We start from the raw sequence: 21,236 nt of genomic DNA, 5'->3' as shown, positions 1-21,236 counted from the left end.
CTCTACTGTCTTCACAGCTCTGCTGTCCAGAATTTTCTCAGTGTGCAAGCTCTTGCCGGGGCAGTAAATAGAAGAGAAGGGAATACATTCCCAGAGTATTGAAGTTAATCTTCACTTTCTAATACAGTTCGAAGAGGCCAGGATTGGAGCATTATTTTCCTACTGACAATGCTGTTTCTTGGAGGCCATAGCATATTTCCTACATTCCTTTCCTGCCTCTGGGAACTGGAGTTGGAGAGAGAAGATGAGTTGCCAAGTAGTGGGAATAGGATTGCTGTTAGTAGGCTTGGAAAACTGAAAAGAAGGTATAACTAGGAAGAAGAAGTGACGAGAAATGAAAAGGAGCTACTGCCAACACTTAGTGAATGACTGACTACACAGCACTTTCCCCCAATTTATATTCCTCTTTTGTTAGTGTAGATATTAAGTTGAATCAAATAATCTAGAAAACAGTAAAGAATGTTCTACATTTAAAAAGTCTTCTACATGGGAAACTGTTAAAGTTAGAGTGATCAAATTACAAAAATGGAAAAGTGAAACCCCATCTCCCTGGAAGAATTGGCAGTTGCAGAAAAAAAAATCTAAGTCTATAAACAGTTACTCGAAATGGAGGGTCTAGTAACCTCACCAGCAGCCATTTATACAAAGGTGCGTATTTATATTCGACTAGTGAACTTAACTTAGCTCGATCTGGGAGACATGACTTGGTGTTCCTTTTCTTTCTTCCACTTTTAAAGCATGGGACCAAGATTTCTCTTAAAATTAATTTTTGTTCAGCACTGAGAACAAGTTGTCAGAAAACTCTGGGGAAAGAGAGTATTTGGTTATCTTCATCAGGACAGGGTTTCAGGGTTGGCGTGGGTGGGTGAGTGCGTGGGGTGAGCCTATATCTACCTAGTTTCCTCCCTCCATCTCTCTTTCTCTCCCCCTCTCCCTCATCTCCCCCCTCTTTATTATTTTTGTATAGTTTGTATATGCCATTCTCTTTATGACTAAAAGCATTATTTATTGCCTTATTAAGACAATGAGGTTAGCTCAGATACAACTGCTTACTTTTACTTGCTTCCTATGAGAAACTTAATTTTTCAAGCATTTTGAACTTTGGCAAGGGAAAGCCCTAAAGCAGATGTTAAATTAATGAGTTCTAAGGCAGGTGTACATTAACAAAGAAAAAATACGTATGTGCCTAAAAAAGCAACCTTTTTATGTATCAAGGCACATTTTTCCAGACTGGAAAATCCTTGGTATATGTATGAACTTGTATAAATCTATTCACAAACATAGACTCAACCTCTATGTATACTGTATATCCAAGTAAGCAAAAATACCACACATGCTACACTAAACCAAGACATTCATAATTTTTTCTACACTCAGCAAATCTTATAAATCTTTATATTTTTTTTTACTACTATTAAACAAAACATGCTACTCAGGACATGTTTATGTTATATTTGTTCAAATGGATCTTAATAGCAACTTAGGGTGCTGTTGCCAGAGGGCAGCTAGAGTTAGCAGTTAAAAAATCTGAAGGAACTTTTCAGCTCATAAAAGTTTTATGAGCTGAAAAATGCTATGGGGTGTATTTAACAGTGGTTTGGGGGATACTGAAAACATGAGTCCTGTCTATTTCAGGAGTAATTTGCACACCTGCATTTTGGAAAATTATTAAAAGGTTTTCTTTGTGAACATGTATGAAGTTTACAGGGTTTAATGGTGTAGGAAGAGTTCCTTCAATTCTGGGCTTTTATTTTATTTTTTAAAGAATGCTTTTTTTCTAAATCATCTGAAATGTCACAAGTTGGTGTAACAGAACTGTGACTGTTTTTTAAAACAATGATATACTGGTATCTTTAAATCAAAGAATACCTTGGAAATATGCAAACATTTTTATGCAAATGCTCACAGTTATAGCCTTAAAATAGGTGGCTTATTAGTGTTCGTTTGTTTTTTTTTAAACAAGTTCATATAAACTACATAATATTTTTCAGGCCAGCTTGATATTATTTGTCTTGTCAGATTTTTTGTGTGCTTATTTTATCATTTATATCATTCTAAATCTGAGTGCAAGGCAAGAAGTATAAAGCCAATACTAAACTAAAATGATATAAATATCAAGAGATATAAAATTATTAATGTAATGGATATTAAAAATCAATGAGATATTAAGTAAGATAATTTTGCCACTAAATTTGAACTTACTTTGCTCGGTTTCCTTATTGAAAATTATGCTTACATATTGCTTACATCATTCAGAAGTGACTCCCATGAGAATGCTGCTGCAAGCACAGTGCTTGGCACAAGAGAACCACGTAGCACAAATTAACCCCCTCTCAGCTTTAGGAATTATTTTATGCTGAACTTCTAAATATAGGAAAATTTAGACTGTCTTGTACTAAATAGGTAAAAACCGAGTTAAAACTCAAGATGCTTTATACCTCGGGGAGCCAACTGTAATTATACTGCAGTATCTGCTCGACTGCAGGAGCTTGTTAGCATTTTAATCCTCTATGGACAGTGTCTGTTTGGGTGATGCCAGGAGGGTGCAGATCAGAAGCAGCTGCAGCCCTTATTATAATATAGTATTTAAATATAGTTTTGATTCTGTAGGACCCACACATACAATTCATTAGCTTTTTCATGTGTGAAAATTGGGCTTATGATTTTAATAACTACCGATTCCTTTTTTTTTTCCAGAGAAAAAGAGCTTTTTCCGAATTCTTTATGAATTTTTGCAGGTACTGGGCCCAGCCTCTCCTTGAATATTCATAGAACACATGGGCATTCCCTGCTATCTTTTTGTTGTTGTCAAGGAAACCCTCTAGTTCTCTACACAGGGATTACATTCTTCTTTCTTAATAGCTCTTAGATCATTCATTTGTGCAATGAATAAAAAATGTACTCACAGGCCCAGACAGTGGTCAGCACTTTTTTGGAGGGGGGTGGGTTGGTGGGCGTAGCTAAGGGGACAGACGTGCCTGGTGAGAGGAGCAATAGTGATAAAAGAAATGCTCTCTGAGGTTTCATTTTAATAAGGTAAAGCTGAAAATTTTGTGTTTTTTAAAAAAGTGATTATTTTTGTCAGTTTACACCTCAATGAGACCAGTTTGTCAGGTACAAAAAGAAGAATTGGTTATTCAGTGGTTTTATGAATGGAAGGATTATAAGAATGACCCTAGTTGGGGGCAATAGGGATGGCGATGTGTTTTGGTGAAAACTGTTGTACATTTTATTTCATTTATATTGAAGTACTCCGAATTTTTTTTACAACATAATTGAAGCAATAGAAAACTGTAAAACATTCATCCTAAGGCGTCAAGTGGACAACTGAAAATCTACTTTATTGCATTTAAAATGGTGTTCCTTAGAGAGATATGCCAGAGTTTAGACTTTTGAGTATGAATTAGGAGGGAAACATCTAGCTCTTGACAAGAAGACTTTACTTATTTTTAAAAAGAGTAATTTGATTCTTGAGAAGAAAATAAATTATGAAGAACCTTCTAAATACTTGCTAGAATTTAAAGTATGAGATTTTAAACTGGAAAGAATCCCTGGAGGGAGAGGGAGAGTTTAATTATGTTTCAGCATCTATGTCTATGAACATTTAACATACTGTGTCATGGTATTATACCCAGACTTGCTTGTGCACACGTATGATCGGTATACACCACCTCAGCTGGCTTCTAGTGTCCTTGTTGCTTGGCTTTACCAACGTATTCCCAGTATCTCACAGGACAGTTCTGTTGCTTTGACCATATGATGCATACACTAGGTTTCCGAAAGTTGATTTTTCTAAATGGAGAACAGGAAAAGGAAATGTACTAATGTATAACCTGTGTACTTTAATGGAATGTAGCATAATTGTCATATTTCAGTATTTTGCAATCTCACTCTCACTCTGCTCTTTAAGGGAGTCATTTTACTACCTGAAGATAAAACGTTCTCTGCCTATCTCTTCATACCCACCCTCAAGGAAATATTTTAGAGGGTTATTGAAATAGTCATTCAGTCAAACGACTATGTGGCTAGGGTAAAGAAAATAATACAATCTATAGATTAGTTGAGAAGGCAACTTGAAATAATTAGTAAGCAAAAGAGTATGTAATGAAGGAAAATTGCTTGCTTTAGTAAAAGGAAAAATAGAGGTAATATAAACTAAGTAATATGAAAAGCATCTATAGCAGGCAAAGTCTCAGAATTGGTCTCCCAGGAAACTCTGAACATTTATCCCCTCACTAGGCAACCACACAGTTTACCTGGGAGGCCCCAGAGCTGCAGCAGCCAGGCCCCAGCATCTAACCAACCAGGATGCCTTCCATGCTGGGGTGTGAGAGACACCAGGGAATCAACCAGTGCATCAGTATTGGCCACACTGCTTTTCAACCCTAGCTGTCTCTCAAAATAACCAGCGAACCTCCAAATAAAAATACCCTCCACCCAGCCTCCCATCAGACAACTTGAATCTGAATTTCTAGTGGTGGGGCTCAGGCATTGCTATTTTTCTTAATTTTGCTTCATTTTTAAATTAGTGTCTGTCTTTCTTAATGTGCCCCATGAAATTGTGATGCACAGTGAGGGTTCAAAACCACTGATAAACTGAAGGCTTTCTACCTATAAGCAGTGGCTGAAATACCAAAATTCCTGGGGAGGGGGCTGCTCTAAGACTCTGCCAGTTTAAAATGTACTTGACCAATTTTAAGGAGGAAAAATTATGTCTGAACGAAATGGTGGTCTTTGAGCATATTTTGAGAAGTGTAGCTTTTGTCACAAATGTTAAATGAATCTTGGCATCTGAAAGTGAGGAATATGTGAAACATATTTCATATATCATTGACATATGTTTTTAAAGTTTCAGGATTAACTGTAATTGAGTCAAAGTAATATTGAAGGGTGGAGAATGTATCTCGAATTACCCAGAACTGCATACCTCACTTGGCTGTATCCATGTTACCTTCTCTCTATCAACATGGAAATTAAAAGGAACTATGTATGCTTTGGCTTAAGGATTCTTTTGACTATATTGATGTATATAGTATACAAGTATGTATTTTAATTTGAGGAAAACAGTGATTATCACCCCGATATCAACCTATATAGAATGCTGGATTTGGAAAGAAAATGAATGATTAAAAATATTGAGACTGAGCCTGCACCTTTAGATTACCTGGATTTTTATAACTCTCGTAGTTTTCAGTGTTTGAGTTATCTGTATGGTTCTTTAGTTTCGAATTGGGGCTGTTACTACAGCCGAAGAACAACCATTTCTTCAGGCTAAAATGTAAATCTTTTAAAGGGAGCATCAAACAAGTAGAATGAAAATTTTCATTCTTGATGATAAATAACTGTGTAAACATTCTTCCAACAAAATTCCCCAAAGAAGGCCTAAGTGGTCAGAGTCTAAGGAGCACTACATCTTTAAAGGATCCTTTCATTTTAATTATGGAATATAGAAGTAAGTAAGGGAGGTGAGATAAAAATATAAAAACTAGGGGACTTTTTAAAAAAATTCTTTATTGTTGAAAGTTTTACATGTGTCTCTTTTCACCCCATTGACAATGAGGGGATTTATAAATAAGAAACAATATGTCAGAGTCCTTTGGCATACAAATCAAAAACAGCATCAGTTTGGGCTGAGGAGTGTCAGAGAAGATATGCTGGAGAGGGGCGGGCTTTAGCTGGATCTTTCATACTAAGTGTGCGGGAGAAGTTCACAGGAGGACTTACTAAGCATTCCAAGTCGGGGCAGGGAGCTCTTCCTGAGTGGAAGTCTGAGATGGGAATGAGCATGTTGAGAGAGGGACATGGAGCTGCTGGTCTCCAGGGCAGAGAAGCAGAGAATCACAGAGAACTGAAGGAAGAGGATACATGTGGGGAGTTAATGGAGATGTTTGAACACGCTTTTGAAGAAGTCAGATGGTAGAGGTGACCAGAAACTACTACTAATTTTTGAAGAAAGAAGTGGCATCACTAAAAAATAAAATGGTGTTTGGTGAAGTTTAACTTAGTAGCCATAATTTGGGAGGCTTAGAAAAGAAGTATATATACATGATGGGGCAAAAATAGGTTTACAGTTGTTCCTATAGAAAATATAATAATAAGTAATAATACAATAATAAACTGTGTTTTTTGTACTCACAACTATAAACCTACTTTGCCCCCACCCCCATATTTGTTTATTAGAGGCAGTTATTTTATATTAGTCAAAGTTTTTATTTAAATTATAAATCCATGAATCTGACCAAAGCATTTTTCTGGTGTTAGGATATCTGGTAATTATCCATTATCTATCTATCTATCTATCTATCTATCTATCTACCAACTGTAACCAGCTTTGACAATGCTAGATAACTAAAGTGCAAAAGATTGTAAAAGTACTGCCCTTGATTGATTATGTTTTATTTGTTCTGCTTTTAAGTTAACATTTAAAAACCAAATAATGTGGCTCACTTCCCTTTCATGTAGGGCTCTTTATCCTGTTGTTCAGAAATGCTTGAAGGTCACAAAATTACTTGATTATGCTCTCCAGCAAAGCCCTTACTCTTTAATTGGAAGTTATGAAGTGGCTTGGGCCTTTCCTATAAGCCCAAGCTCACACTCAGAGATATCTCCTTACGCACACTTAGACCAGATGGCGGTATCTAAACACATTCTTTCCACTTGAGGGAACAGCATTATTAAAGAATTATCTGAAGTTGGGAAAAGAGAGGATTCCCGTTTATCATCCCCATAATAGGTTTGCCTCGTAAGAGTAAGGTCATCAGAAATGCTTATATTGCTCATACTTATATTTTGCCCTTTCTGGGTGTAATTCCTGATAAATGGAGAAATATTGAGCTTCTCACTCAGCAAGAAGGGGGCTGTCAGAGCAAGATAACATGCTTGGGTGGCACACGAAGCGTTCCTCGGCCAGCAGAGGTAATAGAGAGAGATGGATCGCATAATCCACTATTGATCTCCCAACCTTTAGTTCAGTCTCTCTCACTGCTGGGGAGATTGAGTATTGCTATAGTACCACATGATTTCCAATCATTATGGTAATTAAAGGTGCAAAAATATCTGATAAAATTTTGGGAGGGTATTTATATCTTGATTACTAAGGTCAATTTTTTTTTTTACTGTCCTGAGCTGGCACCATTTTTAGTGTCTCAAATTTTGCCAATGTTGAGGAAAGGATGTCTGAGGTAACCTGGTTGAAATTCACGTTGGGTGGTTTTCTGCTTCATACGAAGCCAGTTCGCTTTGTGTTTTAATTAAGAGCATCTCAAAGATGAGTGGGATAGAAGCATTTGTTTCAGGCTGGTTTCTGGATCTATAGGTGTGTATCAGAAAACCTAAGCTTATTAAAGAACTTCAAGCTTTTTCTATTTAAATGCTGTGAGTATTTCTCACACACTGCAGTATGGCTGTCTGTTGTATTTTTAAAATAAGGAAACAAAATCTTTTTTGTTGCTCATTAAAATAAAATCAATTTTAATAAAGAAATGTGATACTAATATATTTCTGCTGAGTAGATTGCTATATGCTTACATTTAATTGAAAGCTCTTAAACTTAAGTTGTAAAGATCCCTGAAGAGAACATGAACTTTAGCCAGCTGCCTATGCATCTTAGCAACTGTGTTTTGTGTCTGCTAACAGTATGACTGGGAGACTTGTGCTATGTCTACAAAACTCTACCGTGAAGTACTTCAAAATACTTGCTGAATAATTTGAGGTCAGCTAGCAATAAAGCTTTGTGTGAAAGGCCACTAAAAAAAATCTATTAACCGTGGTACCAGTATATTCAAGTCAAATACACTCATATAAACATAGAAAAGATTATACATACACTGTGTAGAGTTCTGTGTTTTAACTCTTGAAATCTAAATAGAAGTTATATTACTCTTAGAATAAAATTCTAAAATACAGCAGTCTTTTATAAGGACTTGTTCACCCAAGAGTTGGGAACGTTAATTACTCCATTAGGGTGCACTGTTAGTACAACGAAGAGCAGATCACAATTTTGGAATGATATACCTGCTTTTACAATATCACAGGTGGCCCCCTCTCCCCTGCCACACCCTACAAAGAAACTTTGCTAGTTTGCAATAATTATAGCTCTTACAGCTTTTGGATAATGTGTGTGGTGGGTGGAAGGGGTGGTGATAAAATAGGGGGATGAAGAAGTAATTTCAGCAGCTGAATAAACAAAGGGGACTAAATAGGATTAGGGGATAGATGTAAGGTGGCAATGACAGGAGACCAGTGGCAGAAAGAATTCACCTGTCTCCACTAGACAGATTTCATAATTTTAAAATTTTAAAAGTATGAGAACAAATTGGCTATACTGAGATAATAATATGTAAATTGATCTGTAGAGAATCTGTTGGCAGAAAAAAATTAACTTCAAAGCCTTAGGCCAGTGGTCGGCAAACTGCGGCTGGGCAAACCGTGGCTCTCGAACCACATGCGGCTCTTTGGCCCCTTCAGTGTGGCTCTTCCACAAAATACCGACTTCTGCGCATGGGCCACGAAGTTTCAATCGCACTGTACGTGCACACCCACACGTGGTATTTTGTGGAAGAGCCACACTGAAGGGGCCAAAGAGCCGCATGTGGCTCGCGAGCCGCAGTTTGCCGACCACGGCCCTAGGCAATCAACATTTCCCGCACCCTCAAACCGATATTAAGAAATCCAATGGAACCATTTGGAAGTTGACAAAATGTACTGAAATCATGAATACTTGTTGCTTAATTGTGAGAATATTCCTTTAAGAAAAAGGACACAAAATAATTTCAACTCTCATTTTACCTCTTTGTTTTATTTAAGAATTTCTAAATGGAACATTTTTGTAACATCAAATGAGCACTTTTTAAAATAAATCTTTTCTCTTCAATCACTATTATGATGTGCTGATAGTTCTTTGGTCATTGCCAGCTTCATGGTAGAGTGAGAAGAATAAGATAAAAGAGCTTAAAATGATTCAGTGTTTTCTACTATTGTGAGATCTGATATTTTGGAAGCAGATGGAAAAAGAAATTATAATTTAAATGTAACGTTTGGAGCATTTGCAATAGGTACACTCAAACGTTCCCTTTTAAAATAGGGTGAAAAGAGTTTCTCTAACCTATTGGCAAGAGCATTTGTTCCTGAGAGAGCAGAGAGGGAGAGAGGGAGAGAGTTGGAAGATACTTGGAGGATACCTTGGAAGTCTTAGGTCTCTATAAAGTTGTTAGGCAAGTGTCTGCTATACCATCTGGTAGATAAGAGGTACTCAATAAATTTTGTGCAATCAATGAGCTCCTGAAGAGATAATACAATTGGCTGGCATGCATGATTTTGGTAGTGAATTAAAATTCATGTGCAAAACCAGTATGAAGCTGAGTGTGTTTATGAACAATATGCAATGTTTCTATTGCTGTGATTGAAATATTGTGATATTTATTTAGATTAGGAAATGGAATATACTGCACCTAACAGTTGAGTCTTTGGTGAAATATTCTGATATGATGGTTTAACATGTTAGGGGAAATCTTTATAATTTTATGAATAGTAAGAAATGTTAGGATTCATTATCCAAGTGGAATATGGACTCAAGGAATGTTATACTTTGTTCATTGGAACTAAATCTAGAGAAGGTAAAGTGAATGCCAGGGTCTTTATTTAGTTGAATTAATAAGAGTTGATAGCCAATAAAATTATTATATAAGTTGTTTATTCTCAATTAGAGTTCTTCTAGAAAAACACTTTGTTTTTAAGTTATTCATTCTTTGGTAAAACATTTAGGCAAACATCGTAATGTGTCAGTTTCTTCGACAAGTTGACATTTGACACACTGGCAACCTTAGTATCTTCTCTCTGCTTTTCTCCACTCTACTTATGTTTAGAGCTACCAACATCATAGTTGATGGAACCTCCTCTATAATTATTCACCAAGACGTTCATGGTATATGTTTATGAGTTTTATTTTCTTAGATATTATTTTTAAACGTAAGGAATTTATTTAGAAACCCATATAAATTCTGTAATAAGTTTCTATAATAAATTCTATAATGAGTTGTCCTATTCCTGGCCCAAGAGTTTATAAATAAACAATATTGAACAATTATTTCCTTATTGATCCTTGCATTTGGCTGGAGTAGCTTGGCTGGTTAGTTTTATCTCCTTAATTGATAAAAAAAGTACAGAATGTGGTGGGGATTCTTTGTATTCTTGACACAGATGCATGTTTCTTATTTAAAATTCTTTCTGTATTCAAATGAAAGTTACTGTGTGAATTTATTGCCTGTGGTGTGAATCTTAATGCGAATTCTAGCTTTATTTATACCTAAATAAAGGTATAAACATGAAGACAGGGTTGAAGGTATAAACATGAAGACAGGCATGTTTTTGAGGCTCCAGTTAAATCTATAAAGTACAAAATAGTGTAATTCAACTATGTTCAAATAGTATTAGCAGTGAGAGACTACTTAATTTGATGATTAAATAAAATTATTGATGTGATATTTCAAGAGATTAATTTCTACAAAAGGCATTTAAAATGTATTCTCTCTCACATGTGTGCATATTTCTCTCTCATTCCATTTTTCATAGTGGAAAGGTAGGCTTTACCACAAGTCATTTAAAGTGTTATTACCTGAAAATTTTATTGTGTCCTCTTTTAAAACATATACGTATGAGGCACTATGAGATCACTGTAACATTAGTGACGAAATATTGAATGGTCTTACTCATTTAATTATGCTTTTTGGAAAAAGGTAAGACATTAGTCATTTTCTTGTTTGGCAGTGAAGAGTAGTTGCAACACCTATGGCAGAAACCATCAGTATTCCTTTTATATTTTTATTATATACTAGCCTTATGCATTGACTTCACTTCTCCTATGGATGAAATGTTTTTTTGTTTATTTGAATATCCATAAGCCTTCATTTATATAGTTGAAAGGCTGGATGTATGGTGTGGAATGGGATTGAGATATAAGAAATGAACTGTAGAACTGTAATATGTGACAGTTAATGAGGAAGGATGTGTAATTGGGGTAAGAGTAAGCCAAACCTACACAATAGTATTTTATGGAGGTAATACAGTGAAGATGGGATACAGAGAAGTTTTCTTTTTGCTTTTATTAGAGTGAAAGGGATAAATGTAAATATAGTAGATGTCTTCTAGTTACATAAAGGTCTTGTGCTTTTTTTTTTTTTAACAAACCATAGTTAAAAACAGAAGAAATTTTGTAGAGTTTTTATTGATAGTTCATATATGTCTGTGTTTATGTTGATGTGTAAAGAATACAAGCAGTACTGGTTCCCTCTCAATTGGGCTTTTCTTTTCTGACTGTCAGTAAATGCTAGATGTCAATCTTTCATATGTAGAAGGGAGCAGCGTCTTACAACAGGAACAATCACATTATCGATGGGGACAGGTCTGGCTCCATCATCATTTTTCCCCCTGTAAGCTTCTCAGGTTCAGCTTGCGCATTTGTGGCGTGGATCAGGGCTAGGCTGAAAATAATTTTGCAACAGTATTTCTGGGGGTTGGAAGTGAGACTGTGCAATCCTTGCTTTACTCTGTCTTCTTCATGGGACAATGCACCCATGGGCACCTTTGCACGTGGCTGTGATGCTAGGAGCAGGGCAGCTGTAGGGACAGGACCCTTTCCCAGGACAACTAAATTCCACTCTAATGACAGTGAGGGCCCAGAATTTCCTCCTTCCTGGTGCCCAGACAAGGACCTTTGCTGGTGTATTTCTGGAGGCAGGAAAGTCAACCAGGCTGAGCAGTTTGTGGCAATTTGTGATCTAGGGAATTTTCTAAGGACATCTGTTATTAAAATATGCAAGTTCAAATGTTTAGATGTGACTCTTAAACTTCCTTTGGAGGAAATGTTTTAAAAAGAGCTATAATCGACCCATTATCCGTCATGTCATGAGGGATAAAGGTGTAAATGTGGGACAGCTCTTCTCTTGTGCTTTGGGAACAATCTGTGCATCACACAGAGCCCCATCCAAGGCTTCCTGCCCTTGTGTCGGGGAGGTGGCTGCAGCTTAGGCAGCTAAGTCTAGTTTCACTTGCTGTGGGAGGGGTGGTCACCGCTGTGAAAGGGCCAGAAAGAAACCTCGCCTCCACTTTTCTAAAAAGTCTTCTTTAGGACAAATCATGACAAGAGGCCAGAAGCAATCTCTTCTCATTTCCTTATTGAGTAAGGGTGTCTGTGCATCCTTTTACATGAAGGACAATAATCAATTACTTTTTCTGTATGATTTGGTGAAATTTTTCATTTTTTTCAGTTCACACAAAGATGAATTCCCACATGTCACGATTACAATGTATATATGTGCTTTCTTGTCTCATTTTATGACGCTGCTTTGTTAAACGTGTTAAAGAGTTTTCATACCCTGTTTCTATCATCTTAAATTGGATTTATTTTTCCCATTGTTAATGTAAAACAGCAAATCTGAAGACTGATAATTATGTGTAGAAGGGTGATTGTACTTAATGTGAAAAGATTTGAATCCTCCCTTGTGTGTGAGTGATCTGCCAGCCTTGCTATCAGTTTCTTCTGTCATACGCTGCCAACTGTTCTATTTAAGTATTGTGAAAACTCTTTGTTTTTTTCAGGTCGAATGAGTGATTTGAGTGTAATTGGTCATCCAATAGATTCAGAATCTAAAGAAGATGAACCTTGTAGTGAAGAAACAGATTCAGAGCACGACCTAATTGCTGCCATTTTACCTGAGTTAATTGACATAGATATATACCACAGTGAGGAAGACGAGGAGGAAGACGAAGACTGTGCAAATGCTACTGACGTCACAACCACCCCATCAGTGCAGTACATAAATGGGAAACACCTGGTCACCACTGTGCCCAAGGACCCAGAGGCGGCAGAAGCTAGGCGTGGCCAGTTTGAAAGTGTTGCACCTTCTCAGAATTTTTCAGACAGCAGTGAGAGTGACACCCCTGAGTTCCCCATGTCTGAAACGGAATCATCTACGGCTGTGCAACCAAGTGAATCTAATGAATCAACGGAATCGCTTGAAATGACATGGAAGCCTGAGACTTACCCTGAAACACCAGAACATTTTTCAAGTGGTGAGCCTGATATTTTCCCCACAGTCCCATCACACAAGGGCCAAGCCACAGAGGGACCAGAATCAGTCTCAGATAAAGGTCCTGAGCCTGCGCGTGATAGTCTGGTGCTTGAACATACCGAACCTGTACCCCTCTCTCCTGAAGAATCTTCAGGAGATGCTGACATCAACCAAGAATCCCCAGAAACGATCTTTTCAAGGACCACGGAAGTAACACTGGGTGAAGAGGCAGAAAAAAGTACTTCTATCACCTCTACTCCAAGTACAGTTCCAAGTTCTATGTCAGCAAATGTGTTGGAGGAAGTATCAGTCACATTAACAGGAACCCCCAGGCCTGCTGACCCATTGGCCACTGTGGAGAACTGGGTAGGAATAACCCCTGGACAAATTGTAGAGCTCTCTGGGAATTCTTCAATTCTGATTCCAGAAGGCTCTGGGGAAGAAGAAGATAAAGATCAAATGTTCACCGTGGTAACCCATTCATCACAGAGAAATCCTACCGATACACTGGTTACTTTAGACACTGGCAAGATAATGATCACAGACAACCTTTTTGATGTTCCTGCAACGGCCGTTTCCTTGGTTTCTGAACAACCTTCTACAGAAATAGTGCCCACAAATTTTGTAGAGGAAACAGACACGTTTGAGTGGGCTTTCAGTACGTCTCTTGAGGGAAAGCAAAGGGAAGGTGAGGAGGAGGGAACTACAGCTTCTACAGGTCAGCTACATATGCCTACACAGAGATCAGACCAGTTAATTTTATCCTCTGCATTAGAAAACACAAATGAAGCTACAGCTAGTGATTCAACATCTGCTACCAGGGACAGCGTTATGTCCTTAACAACATCCACACAGGCTGAAAGGGAAATGACAAGTTCTAATCCTTTCTTTCCGGAGACAGATGTTTTAGACAATCTGGGGCCACAGACCAGCAAGCCCAGCAGTAGCAGTCAACCTGGGGTTCAGGAAGGGCAGGCCACTGTGCCAGGTGGCCCCGTCTCTCTCTCTATGGAGCAGGGCTCAAGAGAAGCTGCCACTGACCCAGCAACCACCGCTGTTTCTTCATTTTCATTAAAAGTAGAGTCTGAAATTCAAATTAAAAAGGAAATAGCTAGTACTATGTCTCCCCGTGTGGAAACTATATTCCCCTTTGAGCCACCAGGACTAGATTTGAGTAATGTCATGGACAGAGAGGTTACTGAAGTTATAAGCCAAACATCCAAGGAAAGCCTTATATCAGAGGTTTCAGTAGAATCAAATCATGGGACAGAAATAAAGGGCTTCTCTACAGATTTTCCTTTGGAGGAAGATTTCAGTGGTGACTTCAGAGAATACGCAACAGTATCTAAAATCATAACAAAAGAAGAAACAGTAATGATGGAAGGCTCTGGGGATGCAGCATTTAAAGACACCCAGATTTCACCATTGTTAATCCCTACTTCAGGCCACATCAATCACACAGCTGACTCAGAAGGACCTGGTAGCACCCTTGTCAGCACTTCAGCCTTCCCTTGGGAAGAGTTCACAGCCTCAGGTGAGGGCTCAGGTGGGCAAGTGGTCTCAGTCAGCAGCTCTACTGACCAAGTGTTTCCCAGTGCTATGGGAAATGTTTTTGGCACAGAATCTCCATTTATTGATCAAGTATTGGGAGAAGAAGGTACTATCCAAGAAGCTGATAAGAGAACCACCAGTTTACCAAGAGCAGAAGCTGAAGGTACTGAGGCTCCAACAGAAAAGGGGGACATGAAGGTCAATGGCACAATTTCAATGGACTTTTCCCAGACGATAGAGCCAACCAAACTGTGGTCCAGCCAAGGAGTCAATACTGTAGGACAAGAAATTGAAATCAAAACAGCATCAGAGGAAGAGATTCAAGAACAAAAATCTTTTGAATCCCCCCAAAGCTCTGTTGTACCAGAACAAACAATTTTTTATGAAACTGGATTTCAAACCACAGATTACTCTATACTAACAACAAAGAAAATGTATGGTGCTGATGAGGAAATGGGAAAGGAAGGCATTTCCTTAGTTGACTTGTCTACTCCAGATCTGGGAGCAAAGGGTTTGGAACCCTATACTACTGTCCCTGAAGTTACTGAAAAATCCCATTTTTTCTTGGCTACTACCTCAGTGACTGAATCTATACTAGCTGGAAGTATAGTTACAGATTCATCAATCAAAGAGGAAGAAAATATAAAACCCTTCCCCAAAGTTATGAAGCCAATAATTAAAGAGTCAGATACTAATTTATTCTCTGGCCTGGGATCAGGAGAAGAAGTTTTGCCTACCACAGTGTCAGTGAATTTTACTGAAACAGAACAAATCATTAGCACATTATATCCCAAGACTTCTCAAGTAGACAGCTTAGAAACTAGCATCTCGAGAGATACCACTGAAGACTATGAGGGAATGGAAAATGTGGCAAATGAAGTTGGACCACTCATTTCTAAAACAGACAGCACCTCTGAATATATTGAGACAGCATCCAGCACAACTTTACTAGAAATTTTAAGTGACACCAGGACAGAAGGACCGTCTTTAGCAACTCTCACCTTCTCCACAGACACTGAACAGCCTCAAAATCAGACTCAGAGTTGGGAAGAAGAAATTCAGAGTAGTCAACCACAACCTACCACTGAGAAAGTCTCTAACAAGAATTCTTCAGTAACAGAAACTAAAGAAACAGCAACCTCTTCTACTGACTTTCTGGCTAGAACTTCTGGTATTGGAATGGCCAAAGGAACTGTTACATCCACAACAAAACCATCTGACTTGTTTCATGAATATTCTGGAGAAGGATCTGGGGAACTGGATGTAGTTGATTTAGTCCACACTTCTGGAACTACTCAGGCAACCAGAAAAGGAAGCACCGCATTTGTTCCTAATAGGCCCCTGGAGAAACATCCTGAGGATCCAAGTGCTAAAAGCTTTACTGTTGACGGGTTCCCAACAGTTTCAATGGTGCCACCTCTTCATCTAGAGCTGAATGAAAGCTCCCCAGATCCAACTATCACAGTGTCCAACACAGTGTCATATAAGAGGTCCACCGAGGGTGCAGATAGTTTCCACCACCGCTTGGGGGGATTTGAGGATTCCACCTTAAAACCTGACAGAAAAAAAGCCACTGAAAATATTATTATAGATCTGGACAAAGAGGACAAGGATTTGTTATTGACAATTACAGAGAGTACCATACTTGAAATTCTACCTGAGCTGACATCAGATAAAAATACTATCATAGATATTGATCACACTAAACCCATGTATGAAGACATCCTTGGAATGCAAACAGACATAGACCCAGAGACACCGTCAGGACCACAGGTCAATAATGAAGACAGCGCTCAAACTCAAGAGAAGCATGAGGCAGCTGCCAACCTTTCCTTAACTGGGGAACACTTTGAAGGTTCTGGTGATGCTCTTCTGGCTGGCTACACTCAGGCCGCACATAACAAATCCATGACTTCTGAAGACAGCAGTCAGTTCAATCACATGGGCTTTATCTTCACAACTGGGATCCCCATCCCAAGCACAGAAACAGAATTAGATATTTTTCTTCCCACAGCAACATCTCTGCCCATTCCTAGTAAGTCTGCCACAGTTCGCCCAAATACCGAAGAACCAAAAACTGAAGCCAAAGCCCTGGAAGACATCTTTGAATCAAGCACTTTGTCTGATGGTCAAGCCATTGCAGACCAAAGTGAGGTAATATCAACATTGGGTCATTTGGAAAAGACACAGGAAGAGTATGAGGAAAAGAAACATGTCGGTCCTTCTTTTCAGCCAGAATCCTCTTCAGGAGCTGGGGAGGCACTAATAGATTCTATACTAATAGATTCTACACCCCACATAAGTACTGGTACTGTCCACCTTACGGCTCAGAGTTTAACAGAAGCACCTCATGTGATGGAAGGATCGAATCCCCCAGATTACACAGATACAACATCACCAGTTTTGGCCTTTGTGAAGCTGTCTCCCGAGACATCATCTCCGTTCACTGTGCCCTTAGGCAGTGGAGCGTCTGAACACACAGAGAGCCTTCAGCCAAGTGCTCTGCCTGGTGTAGATGCTGGCACATCTCAAACGTCCCCAGGAAAATTTGCAAATATTGAGGTGACTTTCCAACCATCAAGTGAAGAGTACGTTCACATAACTGGGCCTCCATTCTTACCTCTTGACACAGAGTCAGAATCTTCAGAAGACGAAACTAAACCTAACTTTTTAGAACAAATGGAAGCTTTTCCCACAGAATTAATTGTTGAAGAAGGATCTGAGATTCTCCAAGATTCCCCAAACAAAACCAATGTTCAACTTTCTGGAGAAACAACCAAAGTATTTTCTAGTATGAGAACCTCTGAGGTTGAAACCCTTGTCACAGCTGCAGGTGAAATTAAGTCAGAAGGTGCTACACTGGGGCCACACCCTACTTCCGCTTCTGCAACCGCTGGGACTGGGGCAGGTGTGGTGCCTCAGCCCAGTCCACAGACTTCTGAGAAGCCCACGGTTCCTTCTCTGGAAATAAACTCTGAAACGCAGGCAGCTTTGACCAGAGGGCAGGATTCCACAGTGGCAGCATGGGGACAGCAAGCGTCAGCAAGAATTCTTGATTCCAATAATCAGGCAACAGTGCGCACTGCGGAGTTAAAGATTTCACTTCCAACACCACCACTTTACCTTCTGGAAACTTCTAATGAAACCGGCTTCCTGATTGACATGAATGAAGAGTCAGTGGAAGGCACAGCAGTCTATTTACCAGGTAAGGTCACGACATTGATAAATCTGTTTCCAAGTGTGGAAACAGTCCCTTGGTCCTAACATATGTATATCTGTATAATTTTTATTGTGATGTTAAATCAGTGGAGATTTCTCTATTGTTCACATAACAGTAGATCAGCACACAGTATTGAGTCCATAATGAGAGGCAAAGGAAGCAAGTATAGATCATTTCCGAGCTTTATAGATGTTCCTTTTATTTTTCTGGGTTTTAGAAACAATGTATAATCGCACCATGGAAAAATTGCATGTTAGTGGTGTAAAAATTCATTGTCGTTTTACTCACAAGTATTGTTTTATCATATGTACCATAGTCACACATCTTAGTTTTAAACACAGAAAACAAATATATTCTTAGAAATCTCTTATTGATAAGTGCTATTATGATAATATCAAAATTTGTCAGGCCTTTAAAATTTGACAGTAGTAAATAGCTCTAATAAACATTTCACATTGTTTGTGCAATATCAGTTATCCATTTATACTTTTATTCAATTTTCTTGCTTCAGGTAGTCCACACAATGCTTCTAACTCAGTGGGTATTCATTTAGTGTTTATTCGAGCTCCGTCAGTCAAGAGAGGATTTCTGTTTGTTTTTTTTTACTGAATGAACAGGAAGCATGAATTTTATGCTAGGTCATATAGACTGTCTCATTTGATCTTCATGAAAAGGCTATACAGCATGTACAGCTCTCCCCGTTTTTAAGAGAGGTTCTGTAATTTGCTAAGGGTTGCACAGCCACACACATTATGGAAAAGTGGGATTTGAACTGAGATCAGCCCTACTCAAAGTCCATGGTCTTTTCACTGTTCTTAGCTGGTTTCCTATTATTATAGCACAAAAGTGGATAATTGATAGTTAATTATATGTAAACCAGAAATCTTAGACTATTCATTTTGTAGAACTTATTTTCATTTTACTCTAGCCTAATAATGTTGAGAAGTCTGCTGCAATGGTGTTTTCTGGAACATCATTTGAATAATATTTTCAATGGAATCCAAAAGTAACCATCACCACCTAGCTACTACCTACAAAAAGAAAAAAAAATCAGTACTTTAAGGGCTGTGTTGGTTTAAAATAAGTTTTATTGTAATGAATATGCTTTACAGCATGGCCTCACTTAGAATTATTCTTCTGAACATTTTAATATTATCTTTTGTGCCACTTCAGTTTGTTGTGCTTCAGATAGAGTAAAATAGTCATAACATGCAACTTTTTATAAATGACTTGAACTATTTTATGAATAAAATTGATCAAAGGTGGCTGATGAATATTTTTTTTATCATCCTATATTTAATCTGTAAATGATAAGCATGTAATCTGGCCAACATTTGTCCATTTGTAATTTAGTTACAATATACTTCAGGTTGGTGAAAATATGATATAGGAATCATTGGTAATATTGAGAGAGAATTAAGTTTGACAAATGAATAATAAATGTGTACCAGTTATCCAGTCCACAATGTTTACCTAGAATTAGATGTTGCGTCTTCATTGCAAAACAGATCGTCACGTTAGGTTAATTCAGTAACTGGACGCTCATATTGCATTGCCTGGTCTATCTGTTGCAGATTTAACTTTCAGAGGTTAATTCAAACTGTGTACAGAAGAATAAAAAATCATAAACATAATTTTTTTCTAATTTAAGCTACTTTGTGTTCACAGAAAGACCCACTTTCTTGCCAAGTCCTTGCCCCGTACTCTCAGTGTGGTATCTGGTGTCTGTGGAGGAAACAATAATAGTGCATCACATTTATATGGCACGTCACAGTTTCACCAAGCGCCTTCTCCTAAGTGTCATGTTGATTTTGCACTGAGGCCAGTGTGTAGATGTGCTGTTGACTGTAGCTTCATCATCTAGGCAGAGTACTTTGAAAGGCAGAAAGCTAAAACGGCTAGGGAGGTTTTAAATATTTTTAGGACTTCATGAGAAAGAATCTTAGAAGAGTTGGGGTAGTTTTTGAAGTTGGTGTAAGCATCTGAATTAACCTAAAATTGATCCCACACATGCAAATATGAATTTGTCAAGTCTTTCTAGTAGTCTAGCATTTACTTAACACTTAGAAAGTTTGTTTGACTTTCCTATATGAAAAAGACTGTTATCTTCTACTAGCAGTACCTTCTTTATCCTAATGTTCCTTAAGTTCATGTTTCATAAGTAGATGGTCTTCTTTTCATGTGTAATTATTTCAGGGTTTTGGGTCTTAAGATTCTTGAACATAAGTTGTAGCTCATATGTAACCTATTTATCACAATTATTTTGTAAAACTTTAAACTGTTATTTGGATTCTTGAACATTTTGAAACAGGCATCTCTAGAAAAATACTCAAACTCTAATAAATGTAAGCTATTAATATAAAGACAATTATCCAAGAATTGTTACAGAATAATATATGTGCTTCAAATAGTGTAAAAGTATTTGCATTTGCCATTTAAAAACATATTTTAAGCTGTTTCTCCTCATAAATTTGTGGCTCTGGCCTTTATATTTATCTGCTAGGAGTGTTGATTTTATTTGTGTTTTAATGAGAAAAATTGCAATAAAAATTGGGGGTTTCATGTTAGGTGAGGTTTTTGTGTTTGGGTTTGTTTTTATACAGTAGAGTTTAATCCATGTGTTGCTTTTCTTCAAGTATAGTTTAAAGGAGTACATTTGGAACGTGTTTTTGGAAAAAGCATATTAATGTAGCAGAAGAGACTTCAGTGCACACTTTCGAAGAAAAACAGTTTCTGAGCATTAAGTGGTAAAAGGCAATAATAATTCAAATGATGGTAACAAGCCAATCTGCTAAAAAGAATGCATGTTCTGTGTATCCAACCATTTCACATGAACTAACCTCGTGTAAAAGAATACATTTCCATTCACTGTGCACATACGTGTAATCATTTTTGACTAAAATCAATTGCCATTATCATGCCAACTAAATCTGCAGTAGAATATATTAGTTGCCAGATATTGTGCAAAATATTGTTGAAAATAATGATGATTGAATCCCAGAAATGAATAGATCCAATTTTTAATAATTAGTTATGCCAAGAAACACTCCAGAGAGTAAAGTTAATGTTAATTTTTGTGTGTAGTATCTCTAAATTGCTACGGTAAAGCTTATATATCATGGTAGCAATAAGTGGCATTTTATGCTAAAATACATTGAAAGTTAGAGATGGGCCTAATTGCTTTTCTTATTTTCCTGAACACGATAGGACCTGATCATTGCAAAATGAACCCGTGTCTCAATGGAGGCACCTGTTATGCTACTGAAACTTCCTATGTGTGCACCTGTGTGCCGGGATTCACTGGGGACCAGTGTGAACTTGGTAAGATGTCCTTGTCTGAAAGGGTGTAGTGCTTTTACAAAAGAGATATTGGTGGGGGGGGGGGGGGTATTTATACT

General features: G+C 37.8%; 1 protein-coding gene across 4 annotated transcripts in view; it reads left to right on the top strand.

Moving 5' to 3' along the window:
* VCAN (versican) overlaps window positions 1-21,236 on the top strand; it is a 105,497-nt gene that overhangs the window by 49,003 nt on the left and 35,258 nt on the right. For 2 of the 4 annotated variants that reach the window (XM_005883613.2, XM_014531207.1), the window contains 2 exons: window positions 12,595-17,823; window positions 21,046-21,159. In XM_005883613.2, the coding sequence (XP_005883675.1) occupies window positions 12,595-17,823; window positions 21,046-21,159 (5,343 nt within the window). The remainder of the gene's footprint in view (window positions 1-12,594; window positions 17,824-21,045; window positions 21,160-21,236) is intronic. The other 2 variants (XM_005883614.2, XM_014531208.1) reach the window with 1 other exon arrangement.

The sequence above is a fragment of the Myotis brandtii genome, unplaced genomic scaffold, assembly GCF_000412655.1.
Source record: "Myotis brandtii unplaced genomic scaffold, ASM41265v1 scaffold794, whole genome shotgun sequence".
In the NCBI taxonomy this organism is placed as follows: domain Eukaryota; kingdom Metazoa; phylum Chordata; class Mammalia; order Chiroptera; family Vespertilionidae; genus Myotis; species Myotis brandtii.
This window is presented reverse-complemented; position numbering and strand designations above follow the sequence as displayed.